This window comes from Zonotrichia leucophrys, chromosome 29 (genome assembly GCF_028769735.1).
Source record: "Zonotrichia leucophrys gambelii isolate GWCS_2022_RI chromosome 29, RI_Zleu_2.0, whole genome shotgun sequence".
NCBI lineage: Eukaryota > Metazoa > Chordata > Aves > Passeriformes > Passerellidae > Zonotrichia > Zonotrichia leucophrys.
Window position 1 is genome coordinate 2,516,020 of NC_088198.1, and position 19,950 is coordinate 2,535,969.

At 59.1% G+C, this 19,950-nt stretch overlaps 2 protein-coding genes across 3 annotated transcripts; both read left to right on the top strand.

The window, feature by feature from the left end:
• The first annotated feature begins 436 nt into the window (after window positions 1–436).
• Window positions 437–5,902, top strand: PYM1 (PYM homolog 1, exon junction complex associated factor). Its single transcript, XM_064734730.1, has 4 exons — window positions 437–483; window positions 3,046–3,136; window positions 4,464–4,741; window positions 5,624–5,902. Exons 1-4 carry the CDS (start codon window positions 453–455, stop codon window positions 5,893–5,895), a joined length of 672 nt encoding a protein of 223 aa, XP_064590800.1. The 5' UTR covers window positions 437–452; the 3' UTR covers window positions 5,896–5,902.
• Window positions 5,903–7,942: 2,040 nt separating this feature from the next.
• On the top strand, window positions 7,943–19,318 carry DNAJC14 (DnaJ heat shock protein family (Hsp40) member C14). 2 transcript variants are annotated; one of them, XM_064734850.1, is made up of 7 exons: window positions 7,943–8,002; window positions 8,649–9,659; window positions 9,741–9,847; window positions 11,374–11,493; window positions 14,192–14,352; window positions 17,932–18,034; window positions 19,040–19,318. In XM_064734850.1, exons 2-7 carry the CDS (start codon window positions 8,676–8,678, stop codon window positions 19,257–19,259), a joined length of 1,695 nt encoding a protein of 564 aa, XP_064590920.1. In that variant the 5' UTR covers window positions 7,943–8,002; window positions 8,649–8,675; the 3' UTR covers window positions 19,260–19,318. The 2 variants fall into 2 exon arrangements, with proteins under 2 accessions (XP_064590920.1, XP_064590919.1); XM_064734849.1 differs by having other exon boundaries at window positions 7,997–8,054.
• The last annotated feature ends 632 nt before the right edge of the window (window positions 19,319–19,950 follow it).

The following is a 19,950-nucleotide window of genomic DNA, read 5'->3' on the forward strand; positions in this document are numbered from 1 at the left end:
GCCCTCTAATTTACATATCCCACATTTGGCCAAGCCTCCATGTTGGCCACACCCCATAATTTCCATATCAACAAATGACCACGCCCTCTACTTTGCATACTAATTAAGTAATGCCATCCATTTTGGACACGCCCTCTTATTTCCATACCTATCATTGGCCACGCCCCCTAGCACCACCTGCTTTCGATTTAAATGAATAACCACGCCCCTTAATTTCCATGCTATTAAACTATATTATGTAGCCACGCCCACTGATTTCCATATCGTTATATTACCACGCCCTCTAATTACCATATGAAGGCATGTCACTTCCGTGCATAGCCACGCCCTCTAATCACCATATTCCGCATTTGGCCACGCCTCCACGTTTTTGGCCACGCCCCCGATTGCGCCGCGCCGCCGCCGCCGCCTTTGCGTCACTTCCGGGGCGGCCCCGCGGCGCGCGCGCAAAGATGGCGACGCCCTATGTGACGGACGAGACCGGTGAGAGCGGGGGGGCCCCGCGGCCTGGGGGGGCTCCGGGACCCCCGCGGGGCTGCCCCGGAAACCCCGCGGCCCCCCGGGACCGCCCCCAACCCGCGCGGGGCTCCCGGGGGCGGGAAAGGCCTCAAGGGGGGGGTTGGGGGGGCGGGACCCCCGTGAGGGGCCTGAGGAGGGGTCCGGGGGTTGTGAGGGGAGGGGGCGGTGAGGGTTTTGGGGAGGGGTCCGTGAGGGGTTTGGGGTCCCCGTGAGGGATTTGGCTTTGCGATTTTGGGGTCTCTGAGGGGGAAGTTGAATTTGAGGTGGGGTCCCGGGACCCCCGTGAGGGGCCTGAGGAGGGGTCCGGGTTTGGTTGCGGGGGGGGTCCGCGGTTTGTGAGGGGAGGGGGCGGCGAGGGTTTTGGGGAGGGGTCCTGGAGGTCTTCGTGAGGGATTTGGGGTCTCTAAGGGGGCGTCTCGAGGTCGGGAAGGGTCTAAAGGGGGTTTGGGGGGGGTCCCGAGACCCCCATGAGGGGCATTAGGGGGTTTATAAGGGGAGGAGAGATGGGGGGAAGGTTTTGGGGAGGGGTCCTGGAGGTCTCCGTGAGGGGTTTGGGGTCTCTGGGAGGGATTTGGGGTCTCTGAGGGTGGGTTGGATTTGAGGGGGGTCCCGGGACCCCCGTGAGGGGCCTGGGGGGGGGGGGGCTGGGGTTGTGAGGGGAGGGAAGGATGAGGGATTTGAGGAGGGGTCCGTGAGGGGTTTGGGGTCCCCGAGAGGGATTTGGGGTCTCTGGGGGGGGGGTTGGATTTGAGGGGGGGTCTGGGGATCCCTGTGAGGGGTCTGAGGGGGCAGCGAGGGTTTTGGGGAGGGGTCTTGGAGGTCCCCAGGAGGGGTTTGGGGTATTTATGAGGGTTTGGGGTCTCTGAGGGGTGATTGGATTTGAGGGGGGTCTCGGGACCCCCGTGAAGGGCCTGGGGAGTGTCCTGGGATATTTGGGGAGGGGTCCTGGTGGTCTCCAGGAGGGGTTTGGGGTGTTCTGAGGGGGGGTTGGATTTGGGGGGGGGGGGTGTCGCAGGTTCCCTGGGATGGCTCTCGGGGTGTCCCTGCCAATGTCCCCGAGCCCCCCCCCCCCTCTGGGGGTCCTGGAAGGGTCTTTGGGGTGTCCTGGGGTCCCCCTGGTATCGAGGGCTGTCCCCGGGTGTCCCCATGGTGTCCCCAATCCCTGTGGTGTCTGCAGAGCTGTCCCCACAGTGTCCCCATGGTGTCCCCAGTCCCTGTGGTGTCTGTGGGGCTGTCCCCACAGTGTCCCCACACTGTCCCCACAGTGTCCCCATGTCCCGCTTATCCTGCACTGTCCCCATGGTGTGCCCCTGTCCCCTCAGTATCCCCTGTCCCCAGCTGTCCCCATGTCCTGCATGTCCTTAGCTGTCCCCACCGTGTCCCCATGGTGTCCCCACAGTGTTCCCCTGTCCCCACAGTGTCCCTGTGCTGTCCCCGCCGTGTCCCCATGGTGTCCCTGCACTGTCTCAATGTCCCCAGTGTGTCCCCACCGTGTCCCCACAGTGTCCCCATGTCCCCAGTTGTCCCTGCACTGTCCCCATGGTGTCCCCCTGTCCCCAGCTGTCCCCATGTGTCCCACCATGTCCCGCCGTGTCCCCATACTGTCCCCACCTGTCCCCATGCTGTCCCCGTGTCCCTGCATGTCCTTAACATGTCCCCACACTGTCCCCACCATGTCCCCACACTGTCCCCAGCTGTCCCCATGTCCCTGCATGTCCCTAGGTATCCCCACACTGTCCCCATGGTGTCCCCACAGTGTCCCCCTGTCCCCACAGTGTCCCTGCGCTGTCCCCGCCGTGTCCCCATGGTGTCCCTGCACTGTCCCCATGCTGTCCCCCTGTCCCTGCATGTCCTTAACTGTCCCCACACTGTCCCCACGGTGTCCCCACAGTGTCCCCCTGTCCCCACCATATCCCGTCGTGTCCCCATGGGGTCCCTGCACTCTCTCAATGTCCCCAGTGTGTCCCTGCTGTCCCCACCATGTCCTGCCGTGTCCCCATACTGCCCCCAGCTGTCCCCATGGTGTCCCCACCATGTCCCGTCGTGTCCCCATGGTGTCCCCACACTGTCCCCATGCTGTCCCCAGCTGTCTCCATGCTGTCCCCATGCTGTCCCCAGCATGTCCCCATGGTGTCCCCACACTGTCCCCATGGTGTCCCTGCTGTCCCCACCATGTCCCGCCGTGTCCCCACGGTTCCCCACGCTGTCCCCACCATGTCCCCGCCATGTCCCCATGGTGTCCCCAGCTGTCCCGTGCTGTCCCAGCTGTCCCCATGCTGTCCTCACCATGTCCCTGCCGTGTCCCATGGGTCCCTGCACTGTCTCAATGTCCCAGCATGTCCCCATGGTGTCCCCACACTGTCCCCATGGTGTCCCCAGCTGTCCCCATGCTGTCCCCACCATGTCCTGCCGTGTCCCCATGGTGTCCCCACCATGTCCCGCCGTGTCCCCATGGTGTCCCCACACTGTCCCCATGGTGTCCCCACCATGTCCCGCCGTGTCCCCATGGTGTCCCCCTGTCCCCAGGCAGGTACATCCCCTCCACGCAGCGCCCGGACGGGACCTGGCGGAAGCAGCGCCGGGTCAAGGAGGGCTACGTGCCCCAGAGGGGTCCTGTGTGATGGGGGTCCTTGGGGTCCTGGGGTCTCAGGGGTCCCCAGGGTGTGGGAGCGTTGGTCCCACCCAGCCCTGGCTCTGGCATCCCCAGAACCTCCCTGTCCCCCTAAACCCCTCAAATCCCTTTCTGGACCCCCCCCAGACCCTTCAAATCCCCTTCTGGACGCCCCCAGACCCCTTCAGAACCCCCCAAAACCTCTCCTGTTCCCCAATAAACCCCTCAGGACCCCTTAAATCCCCTCCTGTCCCCCCATAACCCCTCAAATCCCTTCCTTGATGCCCCCAGACCCCTTCAGGACCCCCCAAAACTTCTCTTTTCCCCCCTAAACCCCTCCAGGACCCCCTCAAATCCCTCCAGGACCCCCCCAAATCTTCTCCTGTCCCCCCCAAACCCTTCCAGGACCCCTCTCAACCCCCTCCTGTTACCCCCAGCCCCTTTCAAATCCCCTCCAGGACCCCCAAATCCCCTCCTGGACCTCCCCTAAACCCCTCCAGGACCCCTTAAATCCCCTCCTGTCCCCCCATAACCCCTCAAATCCCTTCCTTGATGCCCCCAGACCCCTTCAGGACCCCCCAAAACTTCTCTTTTCTCCCCTAAACCCCTGCAGGACCCCCTCAAATCTTCTCCTGTCCCCCCCAAATCTTCTCCTGTCCCCCCAAACCCTTCCAGGACCCCCCTCAATCCCCTCCTGTTACCCCAGACCCTTTCAAATCCCCTCCAGGACCCCCCAAACCCCTCCTGTCCCCCATAACCCTCAAATCCCTTCCTTGATGCCCCCAGACCCCTTCAGGACCCCCCAAAACTCCTCCTGTTACCCCTAAACCCCTCCAGGAGTCCCCTCAAACCCCTCCAGGACCCCCCCAAATCTTCTCCTGTCCCCCCCAAACCCTTCCAGGACCCCCTCAACCCCCTCCTGTTACCCCCAGACCCTTTCAAATCCCCTCCAGGACCCCCCAAATCCCCTCCTGGACCTCCCCTAAACCCCTCCAGGACCCCTTAAATCCTCTCCTGTCCCCCATAACCCCTCAAATCCCTTCCTTGATGCCCCCAGACCCCTTCAGGACCCCCCAAAACTTCTCTTTTCTCCCCTAAACCCCTCCAGGACCCCCTCAACCCCCTCATGTCCCCCAATAACCCCTTCAGGACCCCCCCAAACCCCTCAAATCCCCTCCTGGACCTCCCCCAAACCCTTCCAGGACCCCTTCAACCCCCTCCTGTTACCCCCAAACCCCTCCACGCCCCCTCCCCAAAACCCCCTGACTCTCTTCATTTATTTTATTTTATTTTATTTTGATTTTTTCCCCCTTTTTTCCCTCTTTATCTCCAGCTACGAGAACAAATACGTGAAATTCTTCCGGAGCAAACCTGAGCTCCCACCGGGTCTGAACCCCGAGGCCGCCGCCCCCTCCCCGCCGGGCCGAGGGACCCCCGGGCGGCCCGATGGGGGGGGCTGCGACCCCTCCCCAACTTTATCCAAGAGCGCCCGAAGGAACCTGAAACGCAAAGAGAAAAGGAAACAGCAGCAGGAAAAAGATCGGGAAAACCACGGGGACGGACTGAGCCAGGAGCTGGAAAAAATCAACCTGGGAGGAGGAGGAGGAGGAGGAGGAGACAACGGAGGAGGAGGCGGGACAACGGGAGGGGAGAAAAATGTGGAAAACCCTGGGAATTCCGGCAAGAATTCGGGGAAAAATTCCAGCAAGAATTCAGTGAAAAATTCAGCAGAATCGGGGAAGAATTCGAGCAAGAATTCAGAAGATTCTGGGAAGAATTCAGCAAATTCCGGGATTAAATCGGGGAATAATTCCGGGAATAATTTGGGGAGTAACGTTGAGAATTTGGGGGGTAACATTGGGAATTCGGGGGGTAATTTAGGGGGTAACACTGGGAATTTGGGGAGTAATTTAGGGGGTAATTTGAGGAGTAATTCCGGAACTAATTTAGGGGGTAACCTCGGGAATTCCGGGGCCAATACTGGAAATAATTTGGGGAATAATTCGAGGAAAACTTCTGGAAATCATTTGGGAAATAATAATAATTTAGGGGCTAATAATTCAGGGAATAATAATAATAACTCGGGGAATAAAAATTTGGGGAAAAATTCCGGGAATAATTCCGGAAATAATAACTTGGGGAATAATTTGGGGAATAATTCTGGGAGTAACCAGATGAATTCAGGGGGTAGTTCTGGGACACCTTTGGGCAGTACCAAGATGAATTCAGGGGGCAGTTCTGCGACCCCCTTGGGCAGTACCAAGATGAATTCGGGGGGTAGTTCTGGGACCCCCTTGGGCAGTACCAAGATGAATTCGGGGGGTAGTTCTGGGACACCTTTGGGCAGTACCAAGATGAATTCGGGGGGTAGTTCTGGGACACCTTTGGGCAGTACCAAGATGAATTCGGGGGGTAGTTCTGGGACACCTTTGGGCAGTACCAAGATGAATTCAGGGGGCAGTTCTGGGACTCCCTTGGGCAGTACCAAGATGAATTCAGGGGGAAGTTCCGGGACCCCCTCGGGCAGCGCCCCCGTGCCCAGCCCGGGCAGCGCCCCCGTGCCCAGCCCCGGCAGCGCCCCCGGGAGCTCGGAGCGCGGCCGGCGCATGAAGAGCCTGCGGAAGAAGCTGCGGCAGGTGCAGGAGCTGCAGCAGCGCCTGGAGCAGGGGGCGCTGCCCGAGCCCAGCCGGGAGCAGCTGGACAAGCTGGCACGGAGGAGGGCGCTGGAGGAGGAACTCAGGGCGCTGGAGCTGGACTCGGAGTGATTGCGGGGTTTGGGGTTTTTTTGTTTGTTTTTTTTAAAGTTTTTTTAAATTTATTTTTAATTTTTTGTGGGTTCTTTTTTTGTTTTATTTTATTTTTTTAATTTTATTTTGGTTTATTTTAGTTTTATTTTGGTTTATTTTTGTTTAGTTTTATTTTATTTTGTTTTATTTTTATTTTATTTCATTTTATTTTACTTTGGTTTAATTTAGTTTCATTTAATTTCATTTTATTTTTCTTTATTTTATTTCATTTTATTTGATTTATTTGCTTTATTTTATTTTTATTTTTTTATTTTATTTTATTTCACTTTATTTCATTTTGATTCATTTTATTTTACTTTATTTTGTTTTACTTTATTTGATTTTGCTTTATTTGATTTTATTTTGTTTTGTTTTATTTGTTTTACTTTCTTTGTTTTGCTTCAATTTATTTTCCTTTATTTAATTTTGTTTAATTTTGTTTTATTTTGTTTATTTTTTTCCTTTATTATTTTGTTTTGTTTTATTTTATGTTTTTTTCTGTTATTTTCTTTTAAATTTTCATTTTTTTTTCATTTTAATTTTTCTTGGTTTAATTTTCTTGATTTTTTGGTTGATTTGATTTGATTGATTTTTTGATTCCTTTATTTTAATTTTCTCCTTTTTTTGGCTTATTTTATTTTAATTTAATTTTTGTTTTGTTTTATTTTTATTTAGTTTTTGTTTATTTTATTTTTATTATTTTCTTTTCTTTTTTCTTTTATTTTTCTTTTATTTTATTATTTTTATTATTTTATTTACTGATTTATTTTCGTTTCTTTTTTTGTTTCTTTTAAATTTTGTTTTGTTTCTTTTGATTTTATTTTGTTTTTTTCTTTTCAATTTTTTATTTTCATTTTTTTCTCCATTTCATTTAATTTTTCCCCTAATTTTATTCCTTTTTTTTTTTCTTTCCGCGTCCTTCATCCCGACTTCTCTCCCTCTTTTTAACGGGATTTAAAACTGGGGTGAAAAACCACAAAAAACGGGGCCGTGCCCCCCTCCCCCCGTGCCCCTCCCCCCTCTCTGTGTCGCCGCCCCCTCCCCAAATTTTCTCTTTTTTGTCTTTTTTTGCTTCGTTTTTCAGAACGGTGGAGGAATAAAAAAAAAAAATCAGTGACTGAATGGGGGTCGGGGTGTTTGGGGGGGCCTGGGGGGATTTGGGGGGTCCTGGGGGGATTTTGGGGGGGTCCCAGAGGGGGATTTGGGGGGTCCTGGGGAGGATTTGGGGGGTTTGGGGGGGTCCTGGGGAGGATTTGGGGGGTCCTGGGGGGATTTTGGGGGGTCCCAGAGGGGTTTGGGGGAGTCCTGGGGAGGATTTTGGGGGTCCCAGAGGGGTTTGGGGGGCTTTGAGGGGGGACTTGGGGGTCCTGGGGGTGTTTGGGGGGGTCCTGGGGAGGATTTGGGGGGGCCCCAGAGGGGGATTTTGGGGGGTCCCAGGGGGGGTTTGGGGGTCCCAGGGGAATTTGGGGGTTCCTGGGGAGGATTTTGGGGGGTCCCAGAGGAGTTTGGGGGGTCCTGAGGGGGATCCTGGGGGGATTGGATTGAAGAGGGTACAGGAGAGAGCCCAGACTGGGAGAACTGGGAGGGGGAACTGGGAGAACTGGGAAGGGGCATTTGAGGCACTGGTGGGTACTGAGAGCCCTGGGAGGAGGGGAATGGGAGCAACTGGGAGGGGGCACTGGGAGGAACTGGGAGGAACTGGGGGCACTGGAAGGGGGCACTCGGGGCACTGGTGGGCACTGGGAGGAACTGGGAGCCCTGGGTCCCACCGCGGTGCTGGGACTGCGGCGTTGCCCCTTTAAAAGGCGTGCTTCTAACCATTTAAGGGGCGTGGCTATGCAGATTTAGAGGGTGTTGCCAATACTTTAAGGGGCGTGGTCGCACCATTTAAGGACAGGCTCATGCCGATGAGGAGGCGTGGCCATTTCCTTTTAAGGAGTGCGCCGCGCTCCACTCGAGCGTGCTGCCCCACCCCGGAAGTGGGCGTGGCCAGCGCGGCGGCGGGCGGAAAGCGGAAGTGCGGCCGTGAGGGGACCCGGGGGGGGGCGGCGGCGTGACCCCCCCCCCCCCCGCCGGTACCGGCGTGGTGAGTCCGGAACACCCCAAAACTAGACTCGAACCCCCCCGCTACCGGCGTGGTGAGCCCCGAATCTCCCGGAACCACCTCCGAATCCCCCCGGTACCGGGGCTCCGAGCGTCCGGGGGATCCCAGGACCGGTTCGGGGCTCCCGGTTCCATCCAGGAGATCCCCGGGGCCGGATTTCGAGGTTCCCGGGGCCGTCGCGGGGGTTGATCAGGGGATCCCCGGGTCCCGGGGGCCGTTCTGAGGGTCCCGGGGCCATTCTGGGATCCCCAGGGCCGTTCGGGGGTCCCGGGACTCGCTACGGGGGTCCCGTTGTGGCTCAGAGGGTCCCGGGGCTCGGTTCCGGCGTCCCGGTGCCGTTCTGGGGGGGTCCCGGGGCCATTCTGTGCTCCCCGGGGCCGTTCGGAAGGTCCCGGATCCCTTTCGGGGGGTTCCAGGTTCATTCTGAGAGTCCCGGGGCCATCTGGGGGGGGTCCCGGTGCCGTTCTTGAGGGTCCCGGATCCATTCCGGAGGGTCCCAGGGCTCGGTTCGGGGGTCCCGGGTCCATCTGGGGGGGGTCCCGGTGCCGTTCTGGGGGTCCCAGGGCTCGGTTCGGGGGTCGCGGTGCCGCTCCCTGGGTGCTGACCCCGCTGTCCCCTCTGTTCCCAGGGATGGCCGTGACCTAAGCCCAGAACGATGGAGCGGCCCCGGTACCGGGAGGCGCCGCCCGGGGGCAGCGGGCCCGGGGGGGGCTCCAGCGCCGCCTGGAACGGGAGCTGCGGCCGCGGCCCCGGTGCCACCATCGGTACCGGCACCGGCACGGCGGGGGGCGAGGACGAAGGGAGCGGCGAGCGCGACATTGCTGTCCCCGGGCCCGGGAGTGTCCCCAACCCCGGGGGTGTCCCCATTTCCAGGACTGTCCCCAAATCCGGGAGTGTCCCCAATCCTGAGGGTGTCCCCAACACCGAGACTGTCTCCAGCCCTGAGGGTGTCCCCAGCCCCAGGAATGTCCCCAAACCTGGGACCCCCAGCCCTGAGGGTGTCCCCAACCCTGAGGGTGTCCCCAACTCTGGGACTATCCCCGGTCCTGAGGGTGTCCCCAACTCCGGGGATGTCCCCAACTCCGGGAGTGTCCCCAACCCTGAGGGTGTCCCCAACCCCAGCAATGTCCCCACCCCCGGGGGTCGCTGCAGCTGCCGGTGCCCCCCGGCCTCTCCCCCGAGCCCCTCCCGGGACCTCCCTTGCGGCCTCGGCTGCCGCCACCGCCGAGCCCCGGAGCCCCCCGGCGACCCCCGACCACACCGCCACCTCCACGACATCCCCGGTGCCACCACGGCGAGGGGACACCGCGGGTCCCTGCGGGCGGCCCGGGCGGGGGTCGCGCTGTGCCTGCGCCTCCTCGGCGCTCTCCTTGCGCTGCTCTTCCTCCTCCTCCTCCTCCTCCGCTCCTTCCTCCGCGCCGCCTCCACGGGGCTCCGCCGCTCCCGGGAGCTGCTGGCCGAGCGTTTCCAGCCCCGGGCGAGCCACCGGGGTGGTGACAGCGACGAGGAGGTGACACGTTTGGTGACAATGGCCCAGGTGGCCGAGGAGGAGGAGCTGGATCCGTTCCGGGTGCTCGGCGTGGAGCCCACGGCCACGGACGCGGAGCTGCGCAGGGCCTACCGGAGGCTGGCGGTGCTGGTGGGTGTTGGGGACATCCCTGAGGGGTTGGGGGGACACTTTGGGGACGTTTTGGGCACATCGAGGGTCGTGTCTCGGCAGGTGCACCCCGATAAAAGCCGCGACCCCCGGGCGGAGGCGGCGTTCAAGGTGCTGCGGGCGGGCTGGGAGAGGGTGAGCAGCCCCGAGAGGCGGCGCGAGTACCAGGCGTGAGTTTGGGGTGAAAATACCCAATTTTGGGTGTAATGACAAATTTTGGGTGATCGGTTTGGGGGTAAAATCAGATTTGGGGTGAAATCTGATTGGGTGAAATCCATATTTTGGTGTAATCACAATTGGGTGGGAATCCTGGGTTTTGGGGTGTAAATGTCATATTTTGGGGTGTAAATCACAAATTTTGGGTTGGGAATCCTGGGTTTTGGGGTGGGAATCCTGGGTTTTGGGGTGGAAATCCCATATTTTGGGGTGTAAATCACAAATTTTGGGTTGGGAATCCTGGGTTTTGGGGTGGAAATCCCATATTTTGGGGTGTAAATCACAAATTTTGGGGTGGGAATCCTGGGTTTTGGGGTGGAAATCCCATATTTTGGGGTGTAAATCCCGGTTATGGGGTGGGCTGGGAGAGGGTGAGCAGCCCCGAGAGGCGGCGCGAGTACCAGGCGTGAGTTTGGGGTGAAAATACCGAATTTTGGGGCGCAAATGTCAGATTTTGGGGTGTAAATCACATATTTTGGGGTGAGGATCCCGGGTTTTGGGGTGGGAATCCTGGGTGGGGATTTTGGTTTCAGGGCAGCGGGAACCTCCGGTTTTGGGTGCAGAATCCCAGGTTTGGGTGCCAATCTTATTTGGGGTGCCAATCCATATTTGGTTCCATCCGTATTGGTATTAATTCCCTGTTTGGGTGCAGAATCCAGGTTTTGGGGTGCCAATCCTGTATTTGGGGTGCCAATCCCATATTTTGGGTTCCAATTTCCGTATTTTGGGTATTAATTCCCGTTTTTGTGTCGCAGGAAGCAGCTGGCGCAGGGGGAGCTGGCACGGGCGCTGGGCGCGTTTTTGGGGCTGTCATTCCCATTTTTTGAGGTTCCAATCCCCTATTTTGTGTTCCAATTCCATATTTTGGGTTCCAATTCCATATTTTGGGTTTCAATTTCCGTATTTTGGGCATTAATTCCCGTTTTTGTGTCCCAGGAAGCAGCTGGCGCAGGGGGAGCTGGCACGGGCCCTGGGCGCATTTCCTGGGCCTGTCACTCCCATTTTAATGGGTTTAAATCCCATTTTTTTGTTTATAAATCCCATATTTTGTGTTCCAATCCCATTTCCTGGGGTTCCAATCCCATGTTTTGGGTTCCAATCCCGTATTTTGGGTATTAATTCCTTTGTGTCAGGAAGCACTGGCGCGGGGAGTGGCGCGGCCACTGGGCGCGTCCTGGGGCTGTCGTTCCATTTTTGAAGTTCCAACTCCTTTTGGTTCCAATTCATATTTTGGGTTGTAATTCCATGTTTGGGTACTAATTCCATATTTTGGGTATTATTCCATATTTGGGTGCAGGAAGCAGCTGCGCAGGGGAGCTGGCGCAGGCCTGGGCACGTTCCTGGGCTGTCGTTCCATTTTGAAGTTCCAATCTCTATTTGTTCCAATTCCATATTTGTGTTCCAATTCCATTTTTGGGTTGTAATTCCAATTTTGGGTATATTCCAATTTTGGGTATTAATTCCCGTTTTTGTGTCCCAGGAAGCAGCTGGCGCAGGGGGAGCTGGCGCGGGCGCTGGGCGCGTTCCTGGGGCGGCTGCAGGAGGAGCTCAGGGACGCCATGGACGCCATGGGCTGCACCCGCTGCGGGGGGCGCCACAGGTGGGGACAATGGGGACACTGTGGGGACACTGTGGGACACCTGGGACACTGTGGGAACAATGGGGACACTGTAGGGACACCTGGGACACTGCAGGGACAGTGGGGACAGTGCAGGACACTGGGACAGTTGGGACGCCATGGATGCCAGGGGCTGCACCCGCTGCGGGGGGCACCACAGGTGGGGACAATGGGGACACTATGGGGACAGCAGGGACACTGCAGGGACAGCGGGGATACTGTGGGACTCCTGGGACACTGCAGGGACAATGGGGACAGTGCAGGGACAATGGGGACACTGTGGGGACACCTGGGACAGTGGGGACAGCAGGGACAATGGGGATAACAGGGACGCCATGGGCTGCACCCGCTGCGGGGGGCGCCACAGGTGGGGACAATGGGGACACTGTGGGGACACTGTGGGACACCTGTGACACCGTGGGGACACCTGGGACACTGCAGGGACAATGGGGACACTGTGGGGACACCTGGGACACTGTGGGGACAATGGGGACACTGCAGGGACAGCGGGGACAGTGCAGGACACTGGGACAGTTGGGACGCCATGGACGCCATGGGCTGCACCCGGTGTGGGGGGCGCCACAGGTGGGGACAGTGGGGACACTGTGGGACACCTGGGACACTGCAGGGACAATGGGGACACTGTGGGGACAATGGGGACAGAAGGGACAATGGGGACACTGTGGGGACACCTGTGACACTGGAGGGACAATGGGGACACATGCAGGGACAGCGGGACAGTGAGAACACTGGACAGTTGGGACGCCATGGACGCCTGGGCTGCACCTGGTGTGGGGGCGCCACAGGTGGGGACACCTTGGGGACACTGTGGGACACCGTGGGGACAATGGGGGCACTGTGGGACACCTGGGACACTGCAGGGACAGTGGGGACACTGTGGGACACCTGTGACAGTAGGGACAGCAGGGACAATGGGGATAACAGGGACGCCATGGGCTGCACCCGCTGCGGGGGGCGCCACAGGTGGGGACACCTTGGGGACACTGTGGGGACAGCTGGGACACTGCAGGGACACCTGGGACACCGTGGGGACACCTGGGACAGTGGGGACAGCAGGGACACTGCGGTGACAGTGGGGACACTGCAGGGACAATGGGACACTATGGGGACAGTGGGGACACTGTGGGACACCTGTGACACCGTGGGGACAATGTGGGACACCTTGGGGACAGTGGGGACACTGTGGGGACACCTGGGACACTGCAGGGACAGTGGGGACACTGTGGGACTCCTGGGACACTGCAGGGACAGTGGGGACACTGTGGGACACCTGGGACAGTGCAGGGACAGCAGGGACACTGCAGGGACAATGGGGACACCTGGGACAGTGGGGACAGTGAGGATAGTGGTGGCACTGTAGGGACAATGGGGACAGTGAGGACAATGGGGACAGCAGGGACACTGGGGATAGTGGGGACACTGTGGGACGGTGAGGACAATGGGGACAGCAGGGACACTGGGGATAGTGGGGACAGTGGGGACAGCACTGGGGGGGACATGGTGTGACATGTCCTGGAGGATTGGGGTGACACTGTGTCCTGGGGGTCTCACTGTGTCACTGGAGGTGTCATGGTGGCCCCAATGTCCCTGGGGGTGTCCCAGTGTCCCCAATGTCCCTGGGGTGTCACAGTGTCCCCAATGTCCCCGCTGGACAGGGACCCGCACAGTGGCTGCTGGTGTGGCCTGGGGGTGTCCCCATGTCCCCAATGTCCCTGGGGTGTCCCAGTGTCCCCATGTCCCTGGGGGTATCCCAGTGTCCCCAATGTCCCTGGGGGTGTCACAGTGTCCCCAATGTCCCTGGGTGTGTCCCAGTGTCCCTGAGGTGTCACACAGTGTCCCCAATGTCCCTGGGGGTGTCCCCATGTCCTCACTGTCCCCAATGTCCCTGTGGGTGTCACAGTGTCCCTGGGGGTGTCCCAGTGTCCCCAATGTCCCTGGGGGTGTCCCCAATGTCCCTGGGGTGTCCCAGTGTCCCTGGGGTGTCCCAGTGTCCCCAATGTCCCTGTGGATGTCACAGTGTCCCTGTGGGTGTCCCCAATGTCCCTGGGGTGTCACAGTGTTCCTGTGGGTGTCACAGTGTCCCCAATGTCCCTGGGATGTCACAGTGTCCCCAATGTCCCTGTGGGTGTCCCCAATGTCCCTGGAGTGTCTCAGTGTCCCCACTGTCCCCAATGTCCCTGGGTGTCGCAGTGTCCCCAATGTCCCTGTGGGTGTCACACAGTGTCCCCATGTCCCTGGGGTGTCCCAGTGTCCCCATGTCCCTGGGGGTGTCCCCATGTCCTCACTGTCCCCAATGTCCCTGGGGGTGTCACAGTGTCCCTGTGGGTGTCCCCAATGTCCCTGGGGGTGTCCCAGTGTCCCCGTGGGTGTCCCCAGTGTCCCTGTGGGTGTCCCAGTGTCCCTGGGTGTGTCCCAGTGTCCCCACTGTCCCCGTGTCCCCGCAGGCGGTTCCCGCTGGACAGGGACCCGCGCGCCGGCCGCTGGTGTGGCCTGGGGGTGTCCCCATGTCCCCAGTGTCCCTTGGGGTGTCCCCATGTCCCCAATGTCCCTGTGGGTGTCCCAGTGTCCCTGTGGGTGTCCCCATGTCCCTGGGGGTGTCCCCATGTCCCCATGTCCCTGTGGGTGTCCCAGTGTCCCCACTGTCCCCGTGTCCCCGCAGGCGGTTCCCGCTGGACAGGGACCCGCGCGCCGGCCGCTGGTGTGGCCCGTGCGGGGGGTGGCACGCGGCCGAAGAAGGTGACCTGTGGGCAGAGTCCAGCCTGATGGGCCTCAAGGTCACCTACCTGGCCCGCATGGACGGCCACGTCTACGACGTCACCGGTGAGGGGACACCTGGGGGGACACGGCCACGGAGACGGGGGTGACACACAGAGAACGGGGGGGGACAGGTCCCCGGGGGGTCCCTGGGGTCACCATCCTGGGGGTCTCTGTGGTGTCACCATGACCAAGGGGTCTCTGGGGACATCATAACTGGGGTGGTGTCTCTGGTGTCACCATCCTGGGGACCGCTCTGGTGTCACCATGACCAAGGGGACACCATGACCATGACCAGGGGTCCCTCGTCTCACCATCCTGGGGACCTCTCTGGTGTCACCATGACCAAGGGGACACCATGACTGGGGGACACCATGACCAAGGGGTCTCTGGGGACATCATGACCAGGGTGGTCTCTCTGGTGTCACCATGGCCAAGGGGACACCATGACCCGGTCACTCTGTGGTGTCACCATGACCAAGGGGTCTCTGGGGACATCATAACTGGGGTGGTCTCTCTGGTGTCACCATCCTGGGGACCGCTCTGGTGTCACCATGACCAAGGGGACACTATGACCAGGTCACTCTGGGGGACACCATGACCAAGGGGTCTCTGGGGGACATCATGACCGGGGTGGTCTCTCTGGTGTCACCATGACCAAGGGGACACCATGACCATGACCAGGGGTCCCTCGTCTCACCATCCTGGGGACCGCTCTGGTGTCACCATGACCAAGGGGTCTCTGGGGACATCATAACTGGGATGGTCTCTCTGGTGTCACCATCCTTGGGGACCTCTCTGGTGTCACCATGACCAAGGGGACACCATGACCAAGGGGTCTCTGGGGACACCATGACTGGGTGTCCCTGATGTCACCATGACCATCCCTGGGGGTCTCTTGTGTCACCATGACCAAGGGGTCTCTGGGGACACCACAACCAGGGTGGTCTCTCTGGTGTCATCATGACTGGGGGACACCATGACAACCTCTGAGGGTGTTTGGTGTCACCATGACCAAGGGGACACCATGACCAGGTCACTCTGGGGGACACCATGACCAAAGGGTTCTGGGGACATCATGACCAGGGTGGTCTCTCTGGTGTCACCATCCTGGGGGTCTCTGTGGTGTCACCATGACCAAGGGGACACCATGACCAGGTCACTCTGGGGGACACCATGACCAAAGGGTCTCTGGGGACATCGTGACTGGGGTGGTCTCTCTGGTGTCACCATCCTGGGGGTCTCTGTGGTGTCACCATGACCAAGGGGACACCATGACCATCTTAGGGACCCTTCTGGTGTCACCATGACCAAGGGGACACCATGACCATCCTAGGGACCCTTCTGATGTCACCATGACCAAAGGGACATCATGACTGGGGGACACCATCCCAAGGGTCCCTGGTGTCACCATGACCAGAGGGACACCATGACCATCCCTGGGGTGTCCCTGGTGCCACCATGACCAAGGGGACACCATGACCTTCCTAGGGACTCTTCTGGTGTCACCATGGCCAAGGGGACACCATGCCCAGGTCACTCTGGGGGACACCATGACCAAGGAGTCTCTGGGGACATCATAACTGGGTGGTCTCTCTGGTGTCACCATCCTGGGGACCTCTCTGGTGTCACCATGACCAAGGGGACACCATGACCAGGTCACTCTTGGGTGGTCACCATGACCATCCCAGGGTCTTTGGTGTCACCATGACCAAGGGGACACCACGACCATCCCCAGGAGTCTCTGGGGACACCATGACTGGGTGTCCCTGATGTCACCATGACTATCCCTGGGGGTCTCTTGTGTCACCATGACCAAGGGGTCTCTGGGGACACCACAACCAGGGTGGTCTCTCTGGTGTCACCATGACCAAGGGGACACCATGACCATCTCTGAGGGTGTTTGGTGTCACCCATGACCAAGGGGACACCATGTCCTGGTCACTCTGGGGGACACCATGACCATCCTTGGGGACCTCTCTGGTGTCACCATCCTGGGGGTCTCTCTTATGTCACCATGTCCAAGGGGACACCATGCCCAGGTGACTCTGGGAGACCATGGCCATCCCAAGGGTCCCTGGTGTCACCATGACCAAGGGGACACCATGACCAAGGGGACACCATGCCCAGGTCACTCTGGGGGACACCATGACCAAGGAGTCTCTGGGGACATCATAACTGGGGTGGTCTCTCTGGTGTCACCATCCTGGGGACCTCTGGTGTCACCCATGACCAAGGGGACACCATGACCAGGTCACTCCTGGGTGGTCACCATGACCATCCCAGGGTCTCTGGTGTCACCATGACCAAGGTGACACCATGACCATCCCCAGGAGTTCTCTGGGGACACCATGACTGGGTGTCCCTGATGTCACCATGACCATCCCTGGGGGTCTCTTGTGTCACCATGACCAAGGGGTCTCTGTGGACACCACAACCAGGGTGGTCTCTCTGGTGTCACCATGACCAAGGGGACACCATGACAATCTCTGAGGGTGTTTGGTGTCACCCATGACCAAGGGGACACCATGCCCAGGTGACTCGGGGGACACCATGACCATCCTTGGGGGACCTCTCTGGTGTCACCATCCTGGGGGTCTCTCTTATGTCACCATGGCCAAGGGGACACCATGCCCAGGTGACTCTGGGACACCATGGCTTCCCAAGGGTCCCTGGTGTCACCATGACCAGAGGGACACCATGACCAAGGGGACACCATGACCATCCTAGGGACCCTTCTGGTGTCACCATGACCAAGGGGACATCATGACAGAGGGACACCATGACCATCCCTGGGGTGTCCCTGGTGCCACCATGACCAAGGGGACACCATGACCATCCTAGGGACCCTTCTGGTGTCACCATGACCAAGGGGACACCATGACCAGATGACTTTGGTGTCACCATCCTCAGGGATCTCTCTGGTGTCACCCATGTCCAAGGGGACACCATGCCCAGGTGACTCTGGGAGACCATGGCCATCCCAAGGGTCCCTGGTGTCACCATGACCAGAGGGCCACCATGACCAAGGGGACACCATGACCATCCTAGGGACCCTTCTGATGTCACCATGACCAAAGGGACACCATGCCATTTGACTCTGGTGTCACCATGACCAAAGGGACACCATGACCATCCTAGGACCCTTCTGGTGTCACCATGACCAGGGGACACCATGACCAAGGGGACACCATGACCATCCTAAGGACCCTTCTGGTGTCACCATGACCAAGGGGACACCATGACCATCCTAAGGACCCTTCTGGTGTCACCATGACCAAGGGGACACCATGACCAGATGTCTTTGGTGTCACCATCTCAGGGATCTCTCTGGTGTCACCATGACCAAGGGGACACCATGACCATCCCTGGGGTGTCCCTGGTGCCACCATGACCATCCTAAGGACCCTTCTGGTGCCACCATGACCAAGGGTACACCATGACCATCCTAGGGACCCTTCTGGTGTCACCATGGCCAAGGGGACACCATGCCCAGGTGACTCTGGTGTCACCATCTCAGGGATCTCTCTGGTGTCACCATGACCAGAGGGACACCATGACCATCCCTGAGGTCTCTGATGTCACCATGACCATCCCAGGGGTGTCACTGGTGCCACCATGACCATGTCCCCTGTGTGTCCCCAGAGTGGGCGGGCTGCCAGCGCGTGGCCATCTCCCCGGACAGCCACCGTGTCCCCTACCACCTGTCCTTCGGCGCCAGGACAGCCACGCCGGCCGGACGCCAGCGGTCAGTGCTGGGGGGGTGTCCTGGAATGTCCTGGGGTGTCCTGGGGGTGTCCCCAAGGGTGTCCAGGGGCTGGACAGCAGTGGTCACTCCTGGATGGAAATCCTGGGGGTGTCCAGGAATGTCCAAGGGGTGTCCTGGAGTGTCCAGGGGTGTCCTGGGGGTGGACACCAGTGGTCAGTCTCTGCGACAGGGCCAGGGGTGTCCTGGGGATGTCCCCAAGAGTGTCCAGAGGGTGTCCAGAAGTGTCCAGGGATGTCCTGGGGCTGTCCTGGGGTGTCCAGAGGGTGTCCTGGGGTTGTCCAGGGGGGTCCAGGAATGTCCAGAGGGTGTTCAGAGTGTCCAGGGGTGTCCCCAAGGGTGTCCAGGTACATCCAGCTGTGCCCAGGTACATCCAGGTGTGCCCAGGCAGTGCCCAGGTACATCCAGCTGTGCCCAGGGGGTGTCTAGGGAATGCCCAGGTGTGCCCAGGTACATCCAGGGAGTGCCCAGGCAGTGCCCAGGTGTATCCAGGTGTGCCCAGGTACATCCAGGTGTGCCCAGGCAGTGCCCAGGTGTGCCCAGGCAGTGCCCAGGTACATCCAGCTGTGCCCAGGGGGTGTCTAGGGAATGCCCAGGTGTGCCCAGGTACATCCAGGCAGTGCCCAGGTGTGCCCAGGTACATCCAGGTGTGCCCAGGCAGTGCCCAGGTACATCCAGGTGTGCCCAGGTGTATCCAGGTGTGCCCAGGTACATCCAGGTGTGCCCAGGCACATCCAGGCAGTGCCCAGGTATACCCAGGTACATCCAGGCAGTACCCAGGTACATCCAGGTGTGCCCAGGGGGTGTCTAGGGAATGCCCAGGTGTGCCCAGGTACATCCAGGCAGTGCCCAGGTACATCCAGGCGTGCCCAGGTGTATCCAGCTGTGCCCAGGTACATCCAGGTGTGCCCAGGCAGTGCCCAGGTACATCCAGGTGTGCCCAGGTACATCCAGCCATACCCCAACCCCTTTTCTCTCTCCCCCCAGGGCCCCCCCCAAGGGCAGCCCCCCGACCCCCGCTGACCTCCAGGATTTCCTGGCCCGCGTTTTCCAGGGAAATCCGGGCCCGGAGCCCGGGGGGGCTTTCCCCGCCCCCCCCGGGGCCGCGGGACCCCCCCAGGGACCCCCTCAAACCCAAGGGGGCCCCCCAAGGGGGGACACGAAGCACAAGAGGAGGAAGAAGGGGCGGCGGCCGCTGCCGCGATGAGGAGACCCCACCCCAAAACAAAAAAAAAAAAGGGCTTGGAATAAAAAAAATCTATTTTTTTCTTTTTTTTTCGGGTTTTTTCAAGAAAATCGAGTGGTGTTTTTTGTGTTAAAAATAAAATAATAGGGGGTGGAAATAGGGGGGGATTTGGGGGTCCTCAAGGCCCCGGGAGGTCGTGGTGGTGCCACTTCCGGTCTGCGCCGGAACAAGAATGACGTCACGGACGGCGCCGCAGTGGGCGCCGCCATGTTGGAGGTTCCGATGAGGCCTCAGAGTGCGGCGCCATCTTGAGTGTGGGCAGGGCCGCGCTGGGGGCGCTTCAGGCGCCGTTACCGGGGTGATGGCGGGTCTGGAGCGGACGGGACGGAGCCGTGGGGTGGGGGCGTGTCCGGTTAGTGCGGGAGACACGGCCTGGCCTGACGGAGAAGCGGCCACTCCCATCATGGCGGCTGCCACATCCAACATGGCGCCCTCTACGTCCAACATGGCGGCATCCGCATCCAACATGGCGGCCTCAATCCATCATGGCGGCCGCCCCACCCAAAAAGAATTATTTTAATAATTCGAATTATTTTAATTACTCTAGTTTTTGATTATTTAAATTACTTAAGTTATTTTAATTATTAATGAGGGAGGTTGTGGTTCATGAGCTGCAGGAAGCAGGGTGAAATATACGATACTACTTAATAAC

What these genes read in the sequence shown, in the direction of transcription:
- PYM1 (XM_064734730.1), top strand. Translation starts at nt 453, where the DNA reads ATGGCGACGCCCTATGTGACGGACGAGACCG. An exon ending in GTGCCCCAGAGGGGTCCTGT is followed by an intron (nt 3,137 to 4,463) that starts GTGATGGGGGTC and finishes CTTTATCTCCAG; the next exon opens with CTACGAGAACAAATACGTGA. An exon ending in GGGAGGAGGAGGAGGAGGAG is followed by an intron (nt 4,742 to 5,623) that starts GAGGAGACAACG and finishes GTACCAAGATGA; the next exon opens with ATTCAGGGGGAAGTTCCGGG.
- DNAJC14 (XM_064734850.1), top strand. Translation starts at nt 8,676, where the DNA reads ATGGAGCGGCCCCGGTACCGGGAGGCGCCGCCCGGGGGCAGCGGGCCC. An exon ending in CGCTGCGGGGGGCGCCACAG is followed by an intron (nt 11,494 to 14,191) that starts GTGGGGACAATG and finishes GTGTCCCCGCAG; the next exon opens with GCGGTTCCCGCTGGACAGGG. An exon ending in CCACGTCTACGACGTCACCG is followed by an intron (nt 14,353 to 17,931) that starts GTGAGGGGACAC and finishes GTGTGTCCCCAG; the next exon opens with AGTGGGCGGGCTGCCAGCGC.